Genomic DNA, 22,285 nt, shown 5'->3' with positions numbered 1-22,285 from the left:
TTTTGGGAAAAGGCTTTTTGATAAAGAAAATGCTTTCATTTGAAAATATTTTTCATATTTAAAACTGCACCTCATGCAGGCAGGGCTTATATGATCCGAGAAATGACACTGCACTAGTGATACAAGACACACAGGTCTGTTACGTCCCGGTCTATATTTCGCAGTAGATTTATTTAGATTGATAATAACGGGTAATATTTGGCTGGCTGCGGTAGTCGATGTTACCAGTGTTCAGGCGGTTACATCACTTGTCCACCGCGGCACCATGATTTATATTAAGAATAATAGGCTAATGAACCCACCATTCAAGCAACCTGCCCCTGAATTGGCAAACCGAAAGTAAAATGCCACTGTCATTCATTCACGACCGCACAGTGCACAAGCACTATAATGTGACATGAGGGAACATGTTCTCACAGTCATATCCCTAACAGGTAAAAAGGCTAATACATTTTCCTATTCTATTATTCTATCTTTATTCCATTAGTCTATTATTCTATTTTCCACAATGTCAAACGAACGCAGCTTAACCCAAAATGCAAGCTCAGGCATGCACTTTTTCCATATAAGCTCATGCAATTGTGCGCTCTAGCCAGATAATATATATTCTAGTTGTAGGGAACACTTAGGCTGAGAAGCAAATATATGCATCAAGTGTAACAAGGTTGGGTTCATATTCAACTGTCCATCCTATTAAAAATGGCTATACTATAAGATAATTGTAAAAACAAAAAAGTATTGCATGTCGGCAGATTTTATAGTGTAAACATATGCAAGCACAAATGAGAACCGCTTTGAGGGGGATGCCAGGTGTGCGCGAAAAACAAAGAAACGAATATTCGAATCCCAAAATTGAAAATTGAATATCAACTCCAACCCACGAATATTCTAATATTCTGGTCCAGGCCTAGCGTTTTTTTGTTTTGTTTTGTGTTCGCGATCTTCTAACATTACATTCTGACGCACTGTATTTCTTGGCACATTAGTTTTACGTGTATTTGGCGCCACCTATTGTTGCGGGTGTATTATTGACATGTAAAATCTAGACCCTGAATATTAGACAAACCGTTTTTTCAGATGTATTTAAAAAAACAAAAAAACATTGTCTTATACCAAATATAATGCTGTATGAACCATTTATGTTAAAAATGGTCTGAAAAGTATACAGAACTTGAGAATCCGAGAATTTGAATCTGGATGTGGAGCACTGTTATCGGTCGCCCCAATCTCTCTCAACAGGTGTGTATGTGTGTGGATTGTGTCTATTCCATATTAAGCTGTCTCTGGACCGCTGGCTATGATTAGCACATGCATACCATGTACGTTTAATTGGAGCTTCAATTACACTCCACACTCTGTCCTGTATTTTCCATCTTTCATGTGTTTTTCAGCTCTTTTTATCTGTCAAAATAAAAAGTACAACACTGATCAAAGTACAATAATATAGTGTGCTATGCTGCGATGATATTTCCAGGTTAAGACTATTGTTAGATGTTTTTTTTTCTGTTGGCATTCAACCCTGTGCCATTTGACCCCAAACCATTTTGACAGGTCATTAGCAATGGTGAGTTGCATGTTTAAGGTACTCATATATATTTGGTCAGTTCTTGCTTGACACCAAATCCATTTTAGAGTTTTAATTTGTTTCTCACCATCAAAATAGTCAAGGAAGGACATTGCGTCTGGTTAGGACACAGTGTTAAAGTCAGTGAAAATACAGACTTTTCAAATACTTTGTTAGCTGTCATTGGACATTGAAGTTTTAGAGGATAAAATAATTTGACGTCTAAAACATTGCACCCAAGTGTCTAAATTCTTTTTATGGGCTCAAAATAATGTTGTGCTTCAATGCTGTACTTGAGGGTAATTTGATTTCTATTTAAATTTTTTTCAACCTGTCAAACCGCTCTCTGTCATTGCACTTACTCAAACACCTTCACTCTGTCTCCTTTTGACTTGCCGCCTGTTTAAAGTCCTCCTCCTAACCCTGCTGAGAGAGGCGGCTGTTTTTTAGTAAAGAAGACACTAGAGAGTTTATTGTCACCGATGCACAGGAAATCCCCCGGCCTGTCACCTGCCCCGCGTTGATAATCTTATCGCTAAAACCACACCGTAATGTAAAGGCATCAATAAAAACCTGCTAATCATTTATCGCCTGCCTGGAAGGGCCGTTTTTTTTTCCGTAAGAGCTCTTGTTCTCATTTGACTCATGCAGACACACGCATACAAACACACACACACACACACACACACACACACACACACTCCAAAGGGTCCGCCCCTCAGTTCACACACTTTCATTTTGACAGTTAGCTGCAAGCGGCAACTGAATCAGGAAGTGCGAGCGTGAGGTAGGGACAGACAGCACGAGGTGAATGTGAGGGGAAGGCCAGCAGGTACAGTTTCTCTCTGCTTGCAGTGAGACATGATTGGGAGGAAAGTGAGGATACAACAAAAACAGGAAAGAGAAGCAAATACGGACCGATTTCTGCATGCTGTCACGCTTTTGCTTTTTACTCCGCAGACGCCTTGATTTGTGGTAAGTTTTGGCAGCATTTTGTTGAAGATCTTCCTGTTTTTTAAGGACTATGGTACCTTTTAAAGTATATATGTGCTTGTTTTATGCCATCTCACATTGATAGCAGCACATGCTTACTTTATGTTCAGAAGAGTAGTGATATGCAAATTCCCCCGTAACCGTTGTTTATGTGACTGCACTGGTGTCAGGTTAAGCGTATAATCTGTTTCTATACTGGTATTAAAGTGGCTAAGTGACCTTGACGGTTTTTGTGTGAGAATATCGCCGTTATGTTTATATATGTGATTTATAAATCTCTGTAAGGGTCCATCTTTCTGTATGTGTCCTTTTTTGCACTTTCTGCCAATAAAACTTGGCATTAAAGGCCCCTTTGCAGCCAATTTCATACGCCAAACACTCCTGCCATTTCTGGTTTTACTCTAAATCTTCTTCCATTCCTTCCATTCACTTTTAAAAACATGTGGAAGCAAGGGCCCTTTCATTGGGCATGTTGTGTGGAACAGGAAGGGTTTGGGTTTGTGACAGACTTTATTGTGAGATTACAGAGACGTGTGATCCTGTTATTTCACTTTCTACAAGCTGCGTCCCGCCAGTTGAGGGCATGACAGGACACACACACACACACGTGTGTACAGATAGCAGGTCACTACTGAGGTCTATCATGTTCTGTATCATGCTAAAATATGCCTTGACTGGTGCAAAAAAAAAAAAAAAAAAAACATTTGTAGGTGAATGAACTTCTCCTTGCTAACCAGCAAGCTTTGTAAATCTTCGTTCTTCCATTCCCCTTTGTTCCGCTGCTGTCAAACCTGTTTTTCTTTTTGTATACTTTAAAAACACACGCCTTGTTTCCTCATTCCGGCCTTTCTCTTTTTCTCCCTGTGTGTATGTGTATATGGAGTAGACCAGAATCTGTGGAGGCGAGCTCTGTGGTAGTTGAGAAGTCCAGCTACCCTCACCAGATTTACAGCAGCGGGTCCCACCACTCCCACGGCTACATCGGTCTGCCTTATGCTGTAAGTATCAACCCCCAGCAAACACGCCACACACCTTGCTGCACCCTTAGAGCCTTGACCTGCTTATCTACATTCTAGTTATTTGATCATGCTTTTGCTCAACGACTTTCTAATGGCTCCCGCGCTCTTCGACAGGACCATAATTATGGGGCGCGACCCCCACCCACCCCACCGGCGTCCCCGCCTCCCTCGGTGCTGATCCGACCAGGTGAGGGTTTGTTTGTGTCCGGGGGCCGGCCAGGCGAGAACTTGTTCGTGCCCGGCGGGCAGGACGAGGCGTCGCGTGGCACCACGCTCAGCACCTCGGAAGACGGCAGCTACGGTGCTGACATCACACGCTGCATCTGCGGCTTCACCCATGACGACGGCTACATGATCTGCTGCGACAAGTGCAGGTGGGACTGCACATGTTGATTACATGTGTAATTATGACATTCATGGCTGTTACAAAACCTGAGTTGCATATCTAACTTGAAGCTGTGGAAATCACTAGGTCATCATGAGACGAGGTCTGTTGTAAAGAGTTGTGTACAGTACAACTGTTGGGTCCTGAACAGTTAAGAGGGGCAAAAGTGTCCCAGATATTTTAAATGTAGGATAGATGTAATTTTAGTATGTAGATGTAGTTTTTTGACATAATATTTGTTATTTCAAAAAATAATTCCTGGTGGTAAAGAGCTGAATATGTCAGAAATGGAATAGAAAGAGGACATACAGGCCCCATATGCATGTGAAAAATCAATTTGATTTGTTTTCCTGCTTTGTAAATTCATATGTGCTATTAAAAGCAGAGCATGGCTCCAGATTAACATGCGAGAGCAGTAGCACCGATGCCACTAAGTTCTACAGATGGTGGCATCAGCACCTGATTTGGAAGCTGCTGGGGGAATTTAATCATAAAATTACTATTGTTCTGCATTGATAAGTGCAGTTATAATATAAAATGTTTGTTTATTGGAAATTTGACAGTAAAGCACTGAACTTAAATTGAGAAGCATTAACTACAGTAATGTAGAAAACCCTCATTTTGTAAATGTAAATATTCTACTCTTATTCAATTTACCATTGTTCTTCTAAAGTATCATACTGAACTGAATGACAGCTTCGGTGATTATAAAAGGAGCTCTCTTTACTTGCTTTCTGTGTAATTCAGTCACAATTAGAAGAGATGTTTTTCATGAGACTTTTCCATATATTAGGGAGTGGAAATTGCTAATAAGTTGGTGTTAGTGATTTTTGGGTTTTCAAACTGGGGTCCAGGGACCCCCAGGGATCCTCCAGAAGGTTCTAAAGGGTCCTCAGAAAATTTCAGAGAATATAAAGACAAAGCAAAAATGGATAAAGTCTAACGAACATTCTAACGGTTTAATTTCTAAATGTTTCTCTCCTTTCTTGCCATATACATACTTTCCAGGATTGTATATGTTTGTTTTGTATCTTTTATAGTGATTTTTTTCTCTCACTTTAGTCCCATTTATCTTGATCTCTCGGGTTGTAAGGCAGTATTCTTAACGCAGTATGTATGCTGCTTGCATACATTTATTGTGAAAGTTGCTTATACAAATTATTTTTAATTGAACATGTTCTTCAGTTTTATACATCCAACATTAAGTATAGCAAATTTAAGTTTGGAAACAATATATTGTATTTATAATGTCACACTTACTGTTTATCTAACAGTTTAAGTGTTTTTTCATACATAAAAATGTGTAGATAGATTTTAGGAAGGGCCCCATATGCCCTCATTAAGGTGCATCATATTTGGGGGTCCTTGGCATCTTAAAGTTTTAAAAACCCCTGGTCCATGGCACAATGTTTTTCCTGGTTTCCACGGCAGCGCTGTTTGATCTGATATCTGTGGTTTACGACAGAATTCTGCACCGAATGTGGATGCTTCTCACTAGATGTTATTAATACTGCAGCAAATTCAAACGCTTTCTCACTGGATCTCCCAGAGCTGTGTAGTAAGTGTTGCGGGATCGAGATCGGCCCGCAAGTAAACCTGTTCTGAACTCGCGCTGTCTATTATTGGTCAGTGCTGATAAACGGTCACAGTGTCACAGAAAGGGACAGAGGGACCAGAAATGTTAAATGTAGGGTAGATGCAAATTACATTATTGTAAATAAGTATTTATAAAAATAGGAAGGTTTTGAATGTAGTATTTGGTATTTAAAAACAAAATTATATATATTTCCTGGGTAGTAGATGCCATTTTTTTGTCAAAAATAGTTTAAAAGGGCAAAAATGCCACTAGGGCACAGATATGTTAATTTCCTTCTAGTTGATAGAAAGTTATATAATGTTATGTTATGTTAGACATATTGACCAGTCCCTATTTTAAAAGCATTTCAGCTAACCGTCCATAGTGTTATTTTCTTGTTTTCTAGCTTGATGTTGGATTGGAGTAATATCTATAATGTAATGTCCCTTGTAGTAATACCCTTTACAAGGAAAGTCACTTGGCAGCCATATTTACAATGCCTCTGGGCAGCTTTTTTCGGGCATCCTTCTACTTGAATGGTTGTCTGGCTATCACCAGACCAAGCTCAATCTTTTAAGATTGAACATTAGTCTGGGGAGTCTGCTCTGTATTTTCTACTGCACAAGAGGTGTGATCAACGGGCATAGTTCAAATGACTCTGTACGCAATTGGATAGTTGCTTCATGATCGTCATCGTATTAAACCCACCAATAGCGCGCCAGGTGGATAAGCCAGTTTGTGATTTGTCCCCGCAGATTTGTAACGGAAGCAGGATAGAAAAATGTACAGGTTTCCAGCCTGAGCTGCAGGGCGAAGTCAAAAATCAAATCAGCAACAAAATCTGACACAAACTCTCTCATAAATGTTGTTTCTTATGCTCAAATAATTCTAATGGTTTTTAAATAGCATAAAAAAGCTTCTTTTTCAGGCTAAACCAGCCAATACGTATGTACGGTCCTAAAGCACGTTGACTGTTTCTATAACAACCGGAGCTTCTAACGGCAGATGCAGTGACGCAATGACTTTCTCCCATTCATAAGTAATATGAGTGCAGTCTTTCTATATAGAAAATGTTTGTTTTGTTTAGTATTTAATGTAATTGGTGTAATTCACACAGCTGTGTGCTTTATACAAGGTTTGAAAAAAGACCATACTAAAGGTTTAAAATGCTCATGAAAATCTATTTTGGTTTTGTAGCTTTATTCTTTAAGCAACGATTATGCTTTCCGCCCTCTGAACAGTGACATTAATGTTTGCTGAGATCAGATCACATTCTTTGTTTGAGATTAGGGCTGTCAACAAGACACGTAACCATGCTGAGAATTCTGAGTGTAGATGAAAACTTATTGTTGATGCAAGTTCAGGCAGTTAATTGAATGTTTGAATTGTAAGCTCTGTCAGTCACTTTATTCACAGTCACCGGTATCTCTTTTTTGCTTTGTGTATTAGTGTGTGGCAGCACATAGACTGCATGGGGATCGACCGGCAGCACATTCCCGAGACCTACCTGTGTGAGCGCTGTCAGCCACGCACCCTGGACCGAGAGCACGCCATCCTACTACAAACCAGGAAGAGAGAGAACATGTCTGGTGAGTTTTTTTTCCATGCATGCACAAAAACAAACACACCTTATAGACATGTTCAACCTCTCCCACAGAAACAATGCCAATACTGCTTTTTCCCACAGTTCAGCTGCAGATAAGCATCTTTAGATTCTGAAGACTTGCACTGTATACATGATCACATGAGCTTTTGTGTAGCATGAAATATAAACCTGACCCTCCTAAAATCTTTACAGGCAATTCTATGGTGTCAGTAAATGCTAGAGATTTCTTCAGATTGAAAATATCTAAGCTTTCCAACTCTAATGCCACCTGCTGGAGATGGTTGGGCATTACAACTGCAGTTTGACTCAATGTCAAACTGCTTTTCGAGGACAATAAGTGTCTGGTCAAACTAGGGCTGGCCTGTAAACCGGTTCATCCGTGAACAATATGTATTTTTCAAACTCAATTGTTAGTTTTATAAATTACCACCATTTTTTTAAAAGTAAATTTGTATTTGTCCTTACAATGTTTTTATATTAAGCCACAATAAAGGTCCAATAGAAAAAAATGTGATGTACTGTGAAATCACGTTTTTTGGTCATACCGCCCAGCACTAGGTCAAACAGGCATTATTTTATACTTAAGTTTGAGGGTTAGGCTAATTGTCAATGGTACTATGATGGTTTAGGGATTGGATTCGGTATACAAGCTCATGCACTGCGTGTTATTTTTGCAGACGGGGACACCAGTGCTACAGAAAGTGGGGATGAGGTTCCACTAGAGCTGTACACAGCGTTTCAGCACACCCCCACCAGCATAACGCTCACAACAGCACGTCTCGGCAACAAACAGGCTGAAAAGAAACGAAAGAAGAGCGGAGATAAGGAGCCCCCGGCCACAGCCAAGGCCAAGAAGGTCTGAATCACATAACCAACACTTTTAGCATAAACATGAAAAACTGATTTTTTTTAATGTTCTTTAAAAATGTACATTCTGATTATCTTATTCCGTATATATCTATAGTGAGAAGCGTACTAACTATATATGTGCTGACTCTGTGATATACACTACAGTTCATAAGTTTGGGGTTGGTGAGAATTATTTTGAAAGAAGTTTCACCATCAGCATTTATTTGTTAAAAAATACGTAAAAACTTAATAAGTAAAAACAGTACTATTGTGAAATATTACACATTTTAATAATTTTTTTCTATTTTGATATATTTTAAAATGTAATTTATTTCTGTGATGGCAGAGTTTTCAGCATTCAGTGTCACATGATCCTCCTGAAATCATTCTAATATGATGATTTGCTGCTCAAGAAACATTTCTTGTTATTATCAATGTTGAAAACAGTAATATTTTTTTGTGGAAACTGATCTTTTTTTTCCCAGCTTTTTGTTTAATAGGAAGTTCAAATGAACAGCATTTTTTTTTTCGTAGCATAAATGTCTTTGCTGTCACTTTTGATCCTTTTATTGCATCCTTGTTGAATTTTATTTTCATAACATTTTATAAAAGAAACTCCAAACCCCAAACTGTTAAACAGTAGTCAATTTTAAAGCCCTGTCCTGTATCTGTCATGTCAATGGGTTACCACGCTTGCTTTAAAACATTCAAATCTGATATCGGTTTGATATTTTTGTCTTTCAGTCATTCCGTGAAGGCTCTAGAAAATCATCTAGAGTGAAGGTGGGTACTCAAGAGCTGTCAAAATATAACTCCCAAATAACTATTCAAATGTGTGTTACAGATGCTTAGGCTGCATGTTTACCATCTTGTGAATATGTGTGTCCTCAGGGCTCAGCTCCAGAGTGTGAGCCGACAGATACTCCCTCACTATGGGAGAATAAGATGAAGTCGTGGATGGAGCGCTATGAGGAAGCTAGCAGTAACCAGTACAGTGAAGAAGTGCAGATACTGCTTAGAGTCAAAGAAGCCAGAGATGGCAAAACGCTAGCCTACAATACACACACTGCAGCCTTCAAACCACCTGTAGAGGTATTATATACTCACTTTTATACTATATACTTTTTTTTTTTTGGTGCATTGTGTGTGAGAGACTTTGTATAACAAACTCGCGGACTATTTCCTCCCAGAGTCATGTACAGAAGAACAAGCGCATTCTGAAGGCTGTGCGGGACTTGACTGTCGATTCGCTCATAATCGAGTACAGGGGGAAGGTCATGCTGCGGCAACAGTTTGAGGCCAATGGCTATTTCTTTAAGAGGTATTGAAAGGCCACTTTGTGCCTCTGAACGTTTATTTTATATTCTGCTGTGTGTTTTTGTTTATAATGTTATTTGTTTGCAGGCCGTACCCTTTTGTATTGTTCTACTCTAAGTTTGACGGTTTGGAAATGTGCGTGGATGCACGGAGCTTCGGAAATGAGGCCCGATTCATCCGTCGCTCCTGCACCCCCAATGCTGAGGTGCGGCACGTGATCGAGGACGGCATGCTGCATTTATACATTTACTCTCTGAGGTCCATCTCCAAGGGGAGCGAGATCACCATTGGCTTTGATTATGACTATGGCAGCTGGTAAGCACACGCGCTAGGGCTGAGCATCACCCATTACCTCATGTAATGACACTTCTACCTGGAATACTTTGCTGATTTTCCGCCGTCGGCCCAAACTGCTCTCGTTGCAGAACATTCAGCCTGACGGTGGGAAAGCGGTTCTTGATTCTGATTGGTCCACTGCTGCAAGGAATCAAACATTATTTAAAATGTACTGTTCACACTTTTCTCACAACTTTTCCTCTCTGTTTCTTTTTTCCATGTGGTGTTTGGTAGTAAATATAAGGTGGACTGTGCGTGTGTGAAAGGCAATCCGGAATGCCCTGTGCTCAAGCATAACTTAGAACCCACAGAGAATCTGGGCTCTAGCACACGACGGCGTTGCCGCAAGGACAAAGAACCGCCTCGGGACGAGAGCGGACAGAATCAGAACCTCACGATGGACTGTGACGGGTCCAAGGGGAAAACACTCAATGACGCCAAACAGAGAAAACTCTCTCCTCTCCGGCTCTCCATATCTAACAATCAGGTACGGTAGACCAGCACAATGCTGTCAGTGAAATCAATCTCATACATATCCTCAAAAGTTGAAAAGAAAATCTCCATAGTCTTCAATGAAAGGTAGTGCAGGTGGTCCTAGGAGAAGAATTTGACATTCAATATACGTTTAAACTAATAATCAATTACTTAATAATTATTTTCTTAAGAATAGCATTAAATAATATTAATATTTTTATAGCAAAGAAAAATCTAGAGACAATCAAGCTTTTTTAAATATATTCGGCGTCCCTGGGTTGGCTGAGAGTCTGGGTGGGGGTCGAAAAACCCTTTATGTTTGCATGTAAATATAATCCGTGTGTATTAATCTGTGCATGATTCTTTCTTTGGATATTCTCAGACATTCTAATGGTCTGTTTACTCATCCACATCTCCTTTCTGGCCTTAACTACAGTGTCTGATCACCAGAAAACACATTTCCTCATTGTTTTGCTCTTATTTACCTGTACTTCAGTGGTGGCGGATGGCAGAATATTAAATCTTGCTTTTTTTGCCACGCTGTGAAAGCGTGAAAGAATCCACACTTGTAACTCCCTGCCATTCTGGTGCTCGTAATAACGTAACTATCAGGACATCCTGGACGACTTGTCGGCAAAGCTGGCACAGTTAAAACAGGAAATCCGCTCTGATCTGTATAGTAGATGCACAGATTCCCTTAAATACAATCTGGACTGCCTGACCCAAGATCTCGGCCACACTTTGGGCCCGAATCGACCCTTCCCACACTTTCTCTCCCTCTCTAATGCTCCTCCTGGTCTGTAGCCAGGCGATGATAAAGGCCCCTCTCCCCCTCTTGCAGGATCCTGAGTTAATAGAGGATCTAGAAGAGAAAACCTCCATTAGCAATGAAGTAGAGATGGAGTCAGAGGAGCAGATTGCAGAAAAGAGGAGGAAGATGGTAAGTGCGTCCAGGGGAAAACGACCGCTATGGCAAACACGGTCACCATGGAAACGCTACTTCCCCCACCCCTTGTCTTTTCCCCCTCCTCGTTCTGCCTCCCGGTGTGTGTGGTGATTTGGGCAGCTCCCAGAATGCTCCACCATTCCTTTCTTCCCTCCACCACCCCCTCTAAACCTCCTGCTAATATTGCTGCTGCCGCCACCGCTTCTCTGTTCCTGTCGCTGTGTAGTTTAACCTCCTGGAGGGTAACACGAGGGCACTCATCCTTGTTGCTTTCTTTCTTTTCCATACTTCATCTTTTATGAAACCTCTTTGGTTTTCACGATGGAACGTTAAGAACTAGACCGTTTATTTCTTCTGCAACCCTTTCTCTCCTCTGACTAAATGTCAAGACCATGTTGGCAGTGAGAGATCACGCTTAAATGGGAAATGGGAGAGTATGAACTTCTGAAATTATGTTTGCACAGGGCATGTCATTAGGAGTTGAATTTACATGTTAACATAGAACCCAATTTTGTGGTATTCCCCTATATATTTGGACTTCAGTCAAAACTTTTATTAAACACTTTCCATTCTCAAGCACATTTACTACCATTTATGTGCAATCAAGCATTTATTCAAACCGCTTCCTATCAAAATTCAACAATCCTGAACAAAAAAACTATACATTCAAAATATGTAAGGGTGTAAAGTACAATTGAAAAGGGAACTGTAAAGTTGCAACGGGGAATCGTTTTACTTAATGAAACTTAATTTTAACCTTAGTAATGTACGGACCAACGTGCATGGAGCTGTCTGGTTGTGTAATAGCTTTGGCTGTTAGTTACATAGTAGTTTGTGATCAACAGTAGAGAGTGTAGTAACTCTCTTACTTAACATGTACATGTTTTATGTGAATGTTTTGGTGTGGCCATTACTGTGTGTGGTGATTTGTTGTTTGCTTGCCATGAATGGTTAGAGGGAGAGGGGAAAATGTGTGAAAACGTTGGCAGCAACTGCTGGAATGTTTAGGAAAATAAAACCGACAGCCAATCCTGAAATTCCATTAACATAAAAATGCAGAAAATAGCTAACGGCTATAAACAACATTGTGTTATCTGGATAAATTAATAGTGAGGTATCAGACTGGTGCGTTATTTGTGGAAATTACCTAAGCTTTATCCTTATTTTCTCTGCGGCAAAAGGACAAATGGGCAATTCAAGGGCAATTCTGATTTCCTATTAATCTTATTTGAGTTATCTACTACTTCTATTCCACCATAATGGTACTAGTGTTTGGTCTGGGGTTTTGAGAACCTCTACAATAACTGGCCCCCATTTCACTGACTTTAGTCAAACGATTAAATAAATACTCATTATTTGCTCACAAAAAAGCTTTTTATTTACCCGTTGTATGTGCAATTTTGCATTCTTTAAATCAAAATTAATTTAATTCAGTGCATTTATGTAACTCTTTGAGAGTGCAATTGTGTTATTTAAAATGAAAAATCCTTATATAATTATCACAATTGATTTGGAAAAGTCTGTAAATAAATATCTGTAAATAAAATAATTTTATTTCAGAGTTGACTTGAGTAGCTCAACAGAATGTATATTGCAGCGGTTTATTAGTGAGGAAATGATCTTGCTCGCCGTTTCCGTCGTTAGTGATTTTTTTGTTTAAAGACTGTAGCATTGTCAATTCTTCCAGCTCACAACGGGCAACCTTTCGGTGGTTTGCCCATACTGAAGCTCTAAACCCCAACCACACTACCCAAGAACTAGGCTGATACGTATGAGTGTGTGCATGGGGGTGTGAGCGAGCTGGAGGCCTGTGTGTATTTAAACCCTGATGGCTGTCTCTTTCGGCACCATTCAGGGCAGCCCGGCAGAGGAGTCCCATCGTCACAGCGCAGGGGCTTCCTGCTGCAGAGCTCTGAGAAACAAGGAGGTAAACCTACCCCTTCATATCCTGAACAACCCCCAACCCAACCCACTCCCCTGCCTGTTACTTTACAGGAGAACCCACACACTAACCCCACTGTCCTGTGCTCACTGACCCCATGCTGAGACTGAAGTCCAGGCATGCAACCCTCAGTCACTCAACATGGCCCACCTCAAGACACCCTTGTGTGGTATTTGTTGCAGTTCTTTTTGGTAGGACATGAGAGGGTACAGAAACTGTCTCACACACATACATGCCACCTCTCACACCTTGGGGGTGTCTTATGTTTCCTCTTGACTAGAAGAGAAGTGTCCCATTTCTCTCTTTTCCCGCCTTTGCTGCTGGCTATGGCCTGCTGATTGCACTAAGTGGCTAGCTGGGTTCCCAACTGTCAACCAGAAAATAGACTCAGCCTTTCTCTGTTGTCGTCTTTCCTTCTTTCTTTCTGTCAATCATGTAGACACGTGAAGAGAGGAAGATGGAGGCTATTCTGCAGGCGTTTGCTCGTATGGAGAAGAGGGAAAAACGGAGGGAGCAAGCGTTAGAGAGGATCGGCACGAAAGGGGAAATTGGTGGACGCAGCGATATTAAGGAAGAGCCCCCTGCTACACCTGAGGCTGAATCTCCTGCAATGTTACAGGTGGTACGTAACCTTCAATGATGTACACGCAAGCATTGCTAAATCTGTGGTGTGTTTTCTTGGACAACTGAATATGACATTAAATCACAGACGAACAGGTCATATCTGGTCGTATCTGACCTGAAATAAATTTTGAACTATTAATGTTATATCCATTTATTTGGCCTAAAATAAAGTAAAAACAGTAATATTGTGAAATATTAGTACAATTTAAAATAACTGTTTTCTATTTTAAAATGTTAATAATTTGTAACTGTGATTAGGTTGTATCACAGTTTCCACAAAAAAAATATTTAGTATATTTTTTTCCAGGATTCTTTCATGATTCTTTTCATTCTTTCATAGAAATTTTAAAAGAATAGCATTTGTTTAATATAGAAATATTTTTTAACATTATAAATGTCTTTTTATTCTAATTTTGGATTAAGTTTAATTCATCATTGCTAAATAAAGTATTTTTCGTGTTTTTTTTTATACCTGAAACTGTTGAACAGTAGTGTATATAGGAAATTATCTTTTTTGTAATAATGTTTAGTCCTCCTAATTCTAAGTATTCTAATTATCGTTCATTGTTTTGACCTTTAGCCCATACTAGAGGTCGTAAAGGAGGAGCCTGGTCTGAAGCCAGCAAAGGTGAGCCGTAACAAACAGAGAAAAAGCTTCTCGCGGAACCGCACTCACATCGGACAGCAGAGGCGGCGAGCACGCACAGTGAGCACCTGCTCCGACTTGCCACCTAATTCCCCTGGTGAAGCTTTAGAGCCTTTAACAACAGAGACTCATGAAGGAGAGATGCCCGCGGCCCCTGAGGCTGAAGCTCCCCCATCACACGCCCCTGACACAAGCCCACCACACAGCGGCTCACCTGCCCCAGCATGCCGCAGTGGACAGAAGTACCCCAAAACTAAAAAGGTAGAATTCCTTGCCAGTAGCTTCCATAAAATGAAAATGTCACGGCTATTTTGCTGTGAGTTTTACAACTGAATATTCTCTTTCCCAACAGCACTTAATGAGCGAGTGGATGGGTGTTGACAAACAGGAGCGGGGAGCTTCACGGACCCCAGAACCTCCGCCTGAGAGGCCGTTGCGGATCAGTAGTGATCCTGAGGTCTTGGCCACACAGCTGAACTCTTTACCGGGCATGGCCTGCAGCTCACATGTCTACAGTACGCCCAAACACTACGTCCGCTTCTCCTCTCCTTTTCTGGCCAACCGCAGCCCCAGCACTCCCGGAGTGCCCACGGGACGGCGACGCTCGAGAGAATTGCCCGAAACACCACCTACCACTGGCTCCTGCAAGAAGGTAAAATTGTTGCATTATTCAGAGATGTCAGCAAGTTATCATATTGATATTGCTCATCATTGATTCTTACTTCCACCTGGTGGATAATAATAAAGGAATAATCCCATTTCAGCTCAGACACATTTTAATATTCACATTAAAGTGTTTATATTCAGGCCAGCAAGTTTCTGGTCTAACTCCATGTGTTTTGTGCAGCGTTGGCTGAAGCAAGCTTTAGAAGAGGAGGGTTCCACCAGTCCAGGTGGAGGGCGCCCTTCTCTGCTGATGCCTAGCGAGGGCCCTCTCAGCCCCTCTATAAACGGCGAGTCCTACAGCCCTCTACCCCTCAACGGCAGTTGCTCACTACCAGGTGGGTCAGCAGTCCTTGTCCAGCTGCTGATTAATTTTCCTAAAGCTTGTCTAAAGTCGTTTTCAATCTTACTCTGTCCATGTGCTTGCAGAGTTGCCTACCCCGTTGAAGAAAAGGCGCTTATGTTCACTCGATCCCTGTATGTCGGAGACTTCCACCCCATACGGGTCTCCTTGTGCCACCCCAACCCGAACAGAGTCAACGGAAGCACCAAGCACACCCCTGCTGCTAGCCACGCCTCCTCGACTACGACCAGAGGAACCCAGTACTGAGCCCTCAACACCCTTGCAGATTCCCAACCACCCTCTGCCACAAGAGGTAAGACCACATCTGTAAAGTTGACTTTCAGTGGCCAGTTGTTGTACATATGCCTGAAATTTCAATAACAATACAATCTTCATTTATAGAAATGTATAGAATGAAAATAATTTTGTATAATTGAAGTTGAACTTTAAAATGTGTAATTATTAGAAATTGCTGTTTGTGAGTGTAATCTCTGTAAAATGATTCTTAAGCATTTAAAACCTAACTTAGTCAGAGCCGTAGCCTTGTGGACAGTGCTCTGGCATATAGCACAGTAACGCTTTGAGCAACCCAAGTTCAAGTCCCAGCTCGAGGTCCTTTTCTGATCCTGTTCCCCTCTCTCCTCCCATTGCTTCCTGTCTCTTCTACACTGTTCTATCCACAAAAAAAAGAAGAAGCAAAAAGCCAAACATTTAACTTAATATAAACCTAATCTAGTAATCGTGAGTGAGAAGTAGTGGAAATGTTTTGCCCAATATTTAATCAAAAATGATCACCAAAATATTCAAAACGGAAACCTTATGGATTATGCAATGACAAAGTTGTTTATTGTAGTTTATTGAACTGACACAAGAGGGCGCTAACACTTTTGCTATTGGCCAAGTGGGCACCATTATTACTAGTGCCGATGGTCATAAAATGATTGGCCACTTCTGGCCAATTGATTTGAGGCATTATTTTGGTGAAAGGCAACAAAATGATCAAGAAATCTCTAAATCTTCAGAGCGAATCGTCTATGGACAGCTCTCCAGATGGTAGCCGGAGGCCCAGTACACAAGATGTAAGTTCACTACTTAAATATCCTATACCTGCTACAGAGGTGTTTTGTTGCATTTTTCATCACCACATCTAACACATCTTGTCTTTTGTCAGGTTGAGCGACCTCCTTCGCTGTTGGCATCTCCTAGCGTGAGAAATGCGGGCTCTGATCCGGCTCCACAGGAGTCTACAAAATCAATGGGGTCACTGAGTCCTCAGCCCTCCAATGCTGAGCCACAGGATGCTGTAGTAGATGAAGGCATGGAGGTGGATGGCGGTGGTTCAGAAGCTGCCTCTGCACCTGAGACGCCAGTCTCCTCTTACCCTCCTTGGATGAAGAGTCCAGACCGAGGCGGCCTCTCGTTTTCTCCAGTGAACTCTAATCTGAGAGACCTCACCCCTTCTCACACCTTGGAGATGGGGGCGTACAGGCCAGATTCAACCTCCGCTGGCCCCTTCAGTGAAGCGGCACCCTTCTATCCCTGCAACGAGGAAGCAAGTGGCGTGGCCTTTACCCGCTCATTGAGTGGGGATGGCACAGGGGAGGGAGGTGCTGCAAAGAACCCACAGAAGAAAAAGGTCCGTGTTAAAGCGGTTGCCAAATGTGTAAATGTAAAAAACAAAAAAATCCGTTATCCGGTAATCTCATCTGGAGAAACAACTGTAAAATTAAAATGTATTTGTCAAAAATATCATGTTAGCCATTTATTCAAGTTATTAATTTACTGCATCTTCGTGTGCTGTTAGGTCTCTCTCCTGGAGTACAGGAAACGTCAGCGTGAGGCGCGGCGAAGCGGCTCCAAGGGAGAGTGTGGATCCCCTGTTTCCACAGCACCACCAGTTGACATTTTCCCTGTCGCTGTGGAAATGGCCTTTGAGCCACCTGCTCCCGCAGCAACACCAACCCCCAAGACCCCTCAGCCTAGCGAGGAGCCAGACGCCCAACCTCAGGGGGAGAGAGACGGAGAAGGCCAGTGGTACGTCACTAAAAAATTTCCGTTCCTTGAAAACAAGCTCTGTATATAAACTCCATTTCACTACAGATTTGTTTGGCTTAACTTTTTTTGCATATCTATGGAGGAATCGTTCAGAATTAATGATAAATTATCACATTTAATTTGCAGGACATCTTCCACATCAGTCGAGCAGGCCAGAGAGCGAGGCTACCACAGGGCCTTGTTGTTGAGTGACCATCGCAAGGATGTAGGTAAGAACAACCCTGGAAAAATGTTGGATTGTGTTTTCCTGGTTTGGATAACTCATGGTAATTAATCTCCTGGTGAAAACACGGACAAACAAGCTGGAGTTAGAGCGATCTCCATTTAAGATGTGTTGCTTACTTGAAAGTGTCGTTCAGCCAGTCTGTGTTTCTTCATAAGCCGCTTGGACTGTTTGCTGCGACTAAATCTGCGATCAAACCTCCTCAGTGTCTCCAAACACGGATCTCCACTATATTGTTTGTGTAGTAAATGCACTTACACAACCTTTGTGTGTCTTTTTTTCTCTTTGTTTTAATAATAAAACCTTAATGTAATTTGGAATTATTGGAATTACTATTAGGAATTTCACTGGTTTAATTTAAGAGAAGTTTCTTGTTTTAGCAGTTTTCATAATGTAGACCCAGAGTGTGTTAATTGATATGATAAATAGTCTATAAAAAATCAGTACGCTAGATGAGGTAAAATAAGCCATGAGAATGAGTCAACATTTTCTTGATTTATGCTTATAGGTGAAAGTGCAATAATTCTGATGAAATGTAAAAATTAATTTCCCAAACAACAATCGTAATTGTAATCAATTTAACCATTATGCAGCATGACGAAAATGTGACTACTAGGGTAAAATGCCCGGACATTTAGTTGTTACATTTAGTAACAAAAGCAGAGCAAGGTTGATTTAAAATGTGATAAAAAGTACATTAGGACTAAGACTAAATTTTAAAAATAGCTGATGAAACTAACACTACTGCAGATGAAGTTCCAACCCTTCTCTAACACACCTGCCTTTAATTTTCAAGTGACTGAACACTGGTTGTTTCTCAATTCCAAGAATGCAAAGAACGGACCGGTCTTGCCAGGCGACCTTGAAAGAACAAAGGTGGAAGGACGCGAGGACACAGAACGCATCCTTGTGAGAATTGAGATGGCCTGCGATCTTGTTTCTCAACTGACCGTCCTAGAATGTTATAAGTAGCAGCCAATGCACAATAAATACAACATAACATCACAAACAAATGTCATAACCTATTAAAACGTTTATTTTGTATTATTATAGACATTATTTTCATGTAATTATATACATCCCTTTATTTTACCGTATGCATTTATGAAAATGAGTAGCCTATGTTATATGCTTTGTCAATGTTAAGATTCTTTTTAATATGCTAAAAAAAATATTGCAGGCTTTCTTCAGGTTTTCGCTTTCTTAAAATTAAGCAAAACAAACGGACAAATGTTTACTTTTCACGAGCCGTCACGTATTTGCCATTGACCGCCTGCAGCGTCTTCTGGGATTTCTAACGGTTTGATTCTCTCAATTCGATACATCTTCAATATCAAGAACACATCCGGGTAATTTCATGCGTCCCCTGTACTTGCGTTCTTTAAGTATTGGAATTGAACTTCGCCGGTTGATGACGTAGTACGAGAACACAAGGGCGCAATATTGCTTAAGAACACATATTGAGAAACGGCTGCTGAGTTTAGTTGGTTCAGGTGTGTTTGATTGGGATTTGGATCTGCAGGATTGTAGCTTTTCAGGAAAAGGGTTGGAGACCCTCGGTGTGTCCAATAATAATTCCAGGAGTATCTAATCCTGCTTCTGGAAGACCACCTTCCTGCAGAGTTGAACTCCAACTCTAATAGAAACAGGTAAACAATGTCTTCAGAATTACTATAAACTTCCAGGCAGGTGTGCTGGAGCAGGTTGGAGCTAAACTCTGTAAGAACGTGTCCCTCCAGGAGCAAGATTTGACATCGCTTGGTTATCGCTTGGAAATGAATTGATCAAACGGTGTGGGAACTCTGGTAAGATCTTCTGTATTCTTTCTTTGAATTAAAATGCCTACTTTATGTTTTCAGACAGTGGGGAGTCAGAGGGTGGCGACTCCCAGGTGAAGGAATGTCCTTCTCCCAAGAGCTGCAAGAGCCCATCAACACATGCAGTAAGAGTTTGCTTCTCTCAATGCAATATTCGATCTTGGCAACATGAGATTTCTCAACCAGCAATTTTGTTAACATAAACCTTTTTTTTTTTTTTTTTTACAGCCTTGTTCTCCAGCACCCCAGACTGTGTCTCGCCCATCCAAGGAGGAAGATGGTGAAGCACAGCCACGTGGTCCTGCTCAGCCTCAGGCATTGTCCGTCCAGCAGTCCAGCACCAAGACGCCGAGCTCCAAACCAGCTGCTCTGACGCCCAGCAAGCTCCACTGCGGGCCCTCCAGCACCTCACAGAGTCACTACGCTGGACCTTCGCTCATGCACTCTCCCAAAGCGCAACCCCAAGGTTCACCTTACCGTGGTCAGCGAACGTTCCTGACAGCTCAGCCTCAGAACCAGCCTCAACCACAGGCTACATCTGGTCCGGGCAGTTTCCCTCAGTTTAACCCCCAAAATGCCCCACCTCCACCACCTCCTCCTCCCCCAGCACCGCCCACCTCTGCTCCCTACTTCCCGGCTCAGCCTACCGCTGCAGCTGCACCGTTTCCTACGTTCAAGCCTACTGTGGCCTCACCTTTTCCTCCCGGTTCCCAACCTCTCATGCAGCCCCATCATGCATTGCATTACCAAAGCAGTGCTGCCCCTCCCCCGCCGCCCCCTCCTCCTCCTCCCCACCCGCAGCCTGGCCCCACCTTGCTGCACGTCAATCTGCAACCTCCTTCGATGCAGCAGCATCAACTCCTCCTGACCTCCGCCCCACCTCCACCTCCTCCTCCACCTCCTCAGGGACAGAGTTCCCAGCAGCCTCCACCTAATAGTGGCACGCTCCTGTCAATCAAACAAGGACCACACCCGTCCCTTCCACCCCCTCCCCCTGCTCCATCCAGTAACGCACCACACCCTTTCCAGAACATTGGTGGCTTTCAGACCACTCTACTTCACCAGTCTGCACCAGCCAACCCCTCAGTAACCCCTTCCACCTATCAACAAACTGTATTACCCCCTCCGCCTCCACCGCCTCCTCAACAAACTCCTCCCACACAGACCCCGCCCAATTCGAGTGTCTCGCAGATCGCTGGCGGTAACAGAGGACCTACCCCTTCATCTGCCCCCTTCCACAGCACCGGCTACTTGGGCACAGGATGGCACTGACCACACCCACTCAACCCCGCCCCTAGACAAACTCTCTCAGAGAGGAAGGGGCAGAGCTGCATCGTGTAACATAGGCAACACAGCACCACTGTAAATATTTTCTATGTACCTTTTCACTAAGGATAATGAAAACCGTTGGGGGTGGGGAAAGGGTACATTTTAAAAAGAAAAACAAGTAAAAGTAGACTTTGTGTAAAAGATGATGGTTAATGAACCCTGGTGCTCATCACTTACCCAGAATCCCCCACACCTCTCTCCTTCTCATAACCTTGTACTGCCATCCTGTCTTTTCCAGACGTCTTTTTTTTTACTTTGAATGTTTTTATTGATTTTAATCGCCTTTTCTGGTCTCTTCCTGTTGGATCCTTCCTCTATCCTCCCAGGGCAATGCAATGCAATGGGACATTCCAGTTTCCTCCTTAGCTTTCCCTACTCTTCCTGTCTCTTACTGTTTTTTCACTCATCAGTTATTTGTTTTATCTAGTGGCTCATTATATAGCAAAAAGGTTTTGTATAGAGAAAAAATACAGAATTATTATTTTTTTTATTCCTCCATGTAACAAAAATATCTGTGCACCGCTGCAGAAATTCAGAGGAGACCTTTCCGATAGGCCGCTTTACTGCCCAGGAGACTGCACTTGTGTGAATGAGCGAGTCTGTGTGCATGAGTGTCTGTTTTTAAACGGAAGGGAGCGTGTATGCTTGCATGCCGCCCGCATCCGTGTGCATATTTGAACTGCACGCGAGAGGCGGGAGGCAAATAAGACACAGACAGATGCGTGCTGTTCTCTGTGGCAGCTTTAGAAAGAGAGGTCCTTCCTGTAGGGGTAAGCGGTTTATTTTTGAATATCAATGGTTATTTGTAGAAAGTGTAATTTAATGTATAGGTGGTTACTCCAGCTTTCTCCAGAAACAGTTGTAAATATTGGCTTCTTTTCTTTTCTATGCTTGTATAATTCGCTCCCATCCCCATTTTGGAATATGGTTGTAAATACAAGCGCTCTTGACAAAAACGCTGAATGTTTCTGTGACTGTAGCACTATTTTTATTTCTTCCTCTCTGGTTTATTTTTTTTTACTGTTTGTGTGTGTGTGTGAGTGTATGTGTGTGTGAAGGACAGAGGCTCACAGACACAGCACTGGTTGGCTATTTTCATGGTTCATTATAATAAATCACTGTAATGACAGTTTTATACCAACTATATCGTCTTGTGTTTTACTGGGGTGGGAAAGGGGGGGTGTTTCGGATGTTTGTATGTCCCTAATGGGAGTTTTTCTTTCACCATGAAGGTCTCGGGATGAAGATGCCGCAATGAAGGTTTGAAGATCAGTCTGCTGTTGCTGAGACTTTTCTAAAGGTTTCTATTTATTGAACACTATTGATGTTTGCCATTGTAAATCTAAACCTAAAGTTGCTTTTTTTTTGTCATTATCATCTGATAAATGCTTCAAATAAACTGTTTTTGCTTAGATCAAACAGAACAAAGGCAAAGAGGTAATATGACCAGTCAAGCAGAGTTAAGAAGCCCAATCGGAAGGAAGAAAGAAAGATTACATGACCAATCGGAACAAAGGCAGAGAGGTTAGATGACCGATCAACATCAAGCCAGAGGTTTATAACATTGTGCACAACATT

General features: G+C 41.8%; 1 protein-coding gene across 5 annotated transcripts in view; it reads left to right on the top strand.

Moving 5' to 3' along the window:
• Positions 1-21,852, top strand: part of kmt2e (lysine (K)-specific methyltransferase 2E) — a 45,580-nt gene extending 23,728 nt beyond the window's left edge. The window contains exons 3-24 of one of the 5 annotated variants that reach the window (XM_079817403.1): positions 3,444-3,555; positions 3,691-3,950; positions 6,987-7,126; positions 7,821-7,999; positions 8,737-8,775; positions 8,884-9,084; positions 9,183-9,313; positions 9,397-9,624; positions 9,880-10,132; positions 10,961-11,059; positions 12,921-12,992; positions 13,447-13,629; positions 14,212-14,538; positions 14,630-14,929; positions 15,125-15,278; positions 15,370-15,596; positions 16,306-16,362; positions 16,455-16,919; positions 17,088-17,317; positions 17,465-17,547; positions 19,421-19,503; positions 19,607-21,844. In XM_079817403.1, the coding sequence (XP_079673529.1) occupies positions 3,444-3,555; positions 3,691-3,950; positions 6,987-7,126; positions 7,821-7,999; positions 8,737-8,775; positions 8,884-9,084; positions 9,183-9,313; positions 9,397-9,624; positions 9,880-10,132; positions 10,961-11,059; positions 12,921-12,992; positions 13,447-13,629; positions 14,212-14,538; positions 14,630-14,929; positions 15,125-15,278; positions 15,370-15,596; positions 16,306-16,362; positions 16,455-16,919; positions 17,088-17,317; positions 17,465-17,547; positions 19,421-19,503; positions 19,607-20,650 (4,867 nt within the window). In that variant the 3' untranslated portion in view covers positions 20,651-21,844. Of the gene's footprint in view, positions 1-2,335; positions 2,540-3,443; positions 3,556-3,690; positions 3,951-6,986; positions 7,127-7,820; positions 8,000-8,736; positions 8,776-8,883; positions 9,085-9,182; positions 9,314-9,396; positions 9,625-9,879; positions 10,133-10,960; positions 11,060-12,920; positions 12,993-13,446; positions 13,630-14,211; positions 14,539-14,629; positions 14,930-15,124; positions 15,279-15,369; positions 15,597-16,305; positions 16,363-16,454; positions 16,920-17,087; positions 17,318-17,464; positions 17,548-18,389; positions 18,567-19,420; positions 19,504-19,606 lie in introns of those variants that run through there. The other 4 variants (XM_079817406.1, XM_079817405.1, XM_079817404.1 and 1 more) reach the window with 4 other exon arrangements.
• The last annotated feature ends 433 nt before the right edge of the window (positions 21,853-22,285 follow it).

Source organism: Gobio gobio (assembly GCF_949357685.1).
Source record: "Gobio gobio genome assembly, chromosome: 5".
Lineage (NCBI taxonomy): Eukaryota > Metazoa > Chordata > Actinopteri > Cypriniformes > Gobionidae > Gobio > Gobio gobio.
The sequence above is the reverse complement of the archived record's forward strand: the minus strand, read 5'-3'. Positions and strand labels throughout refer to the sequence as shown.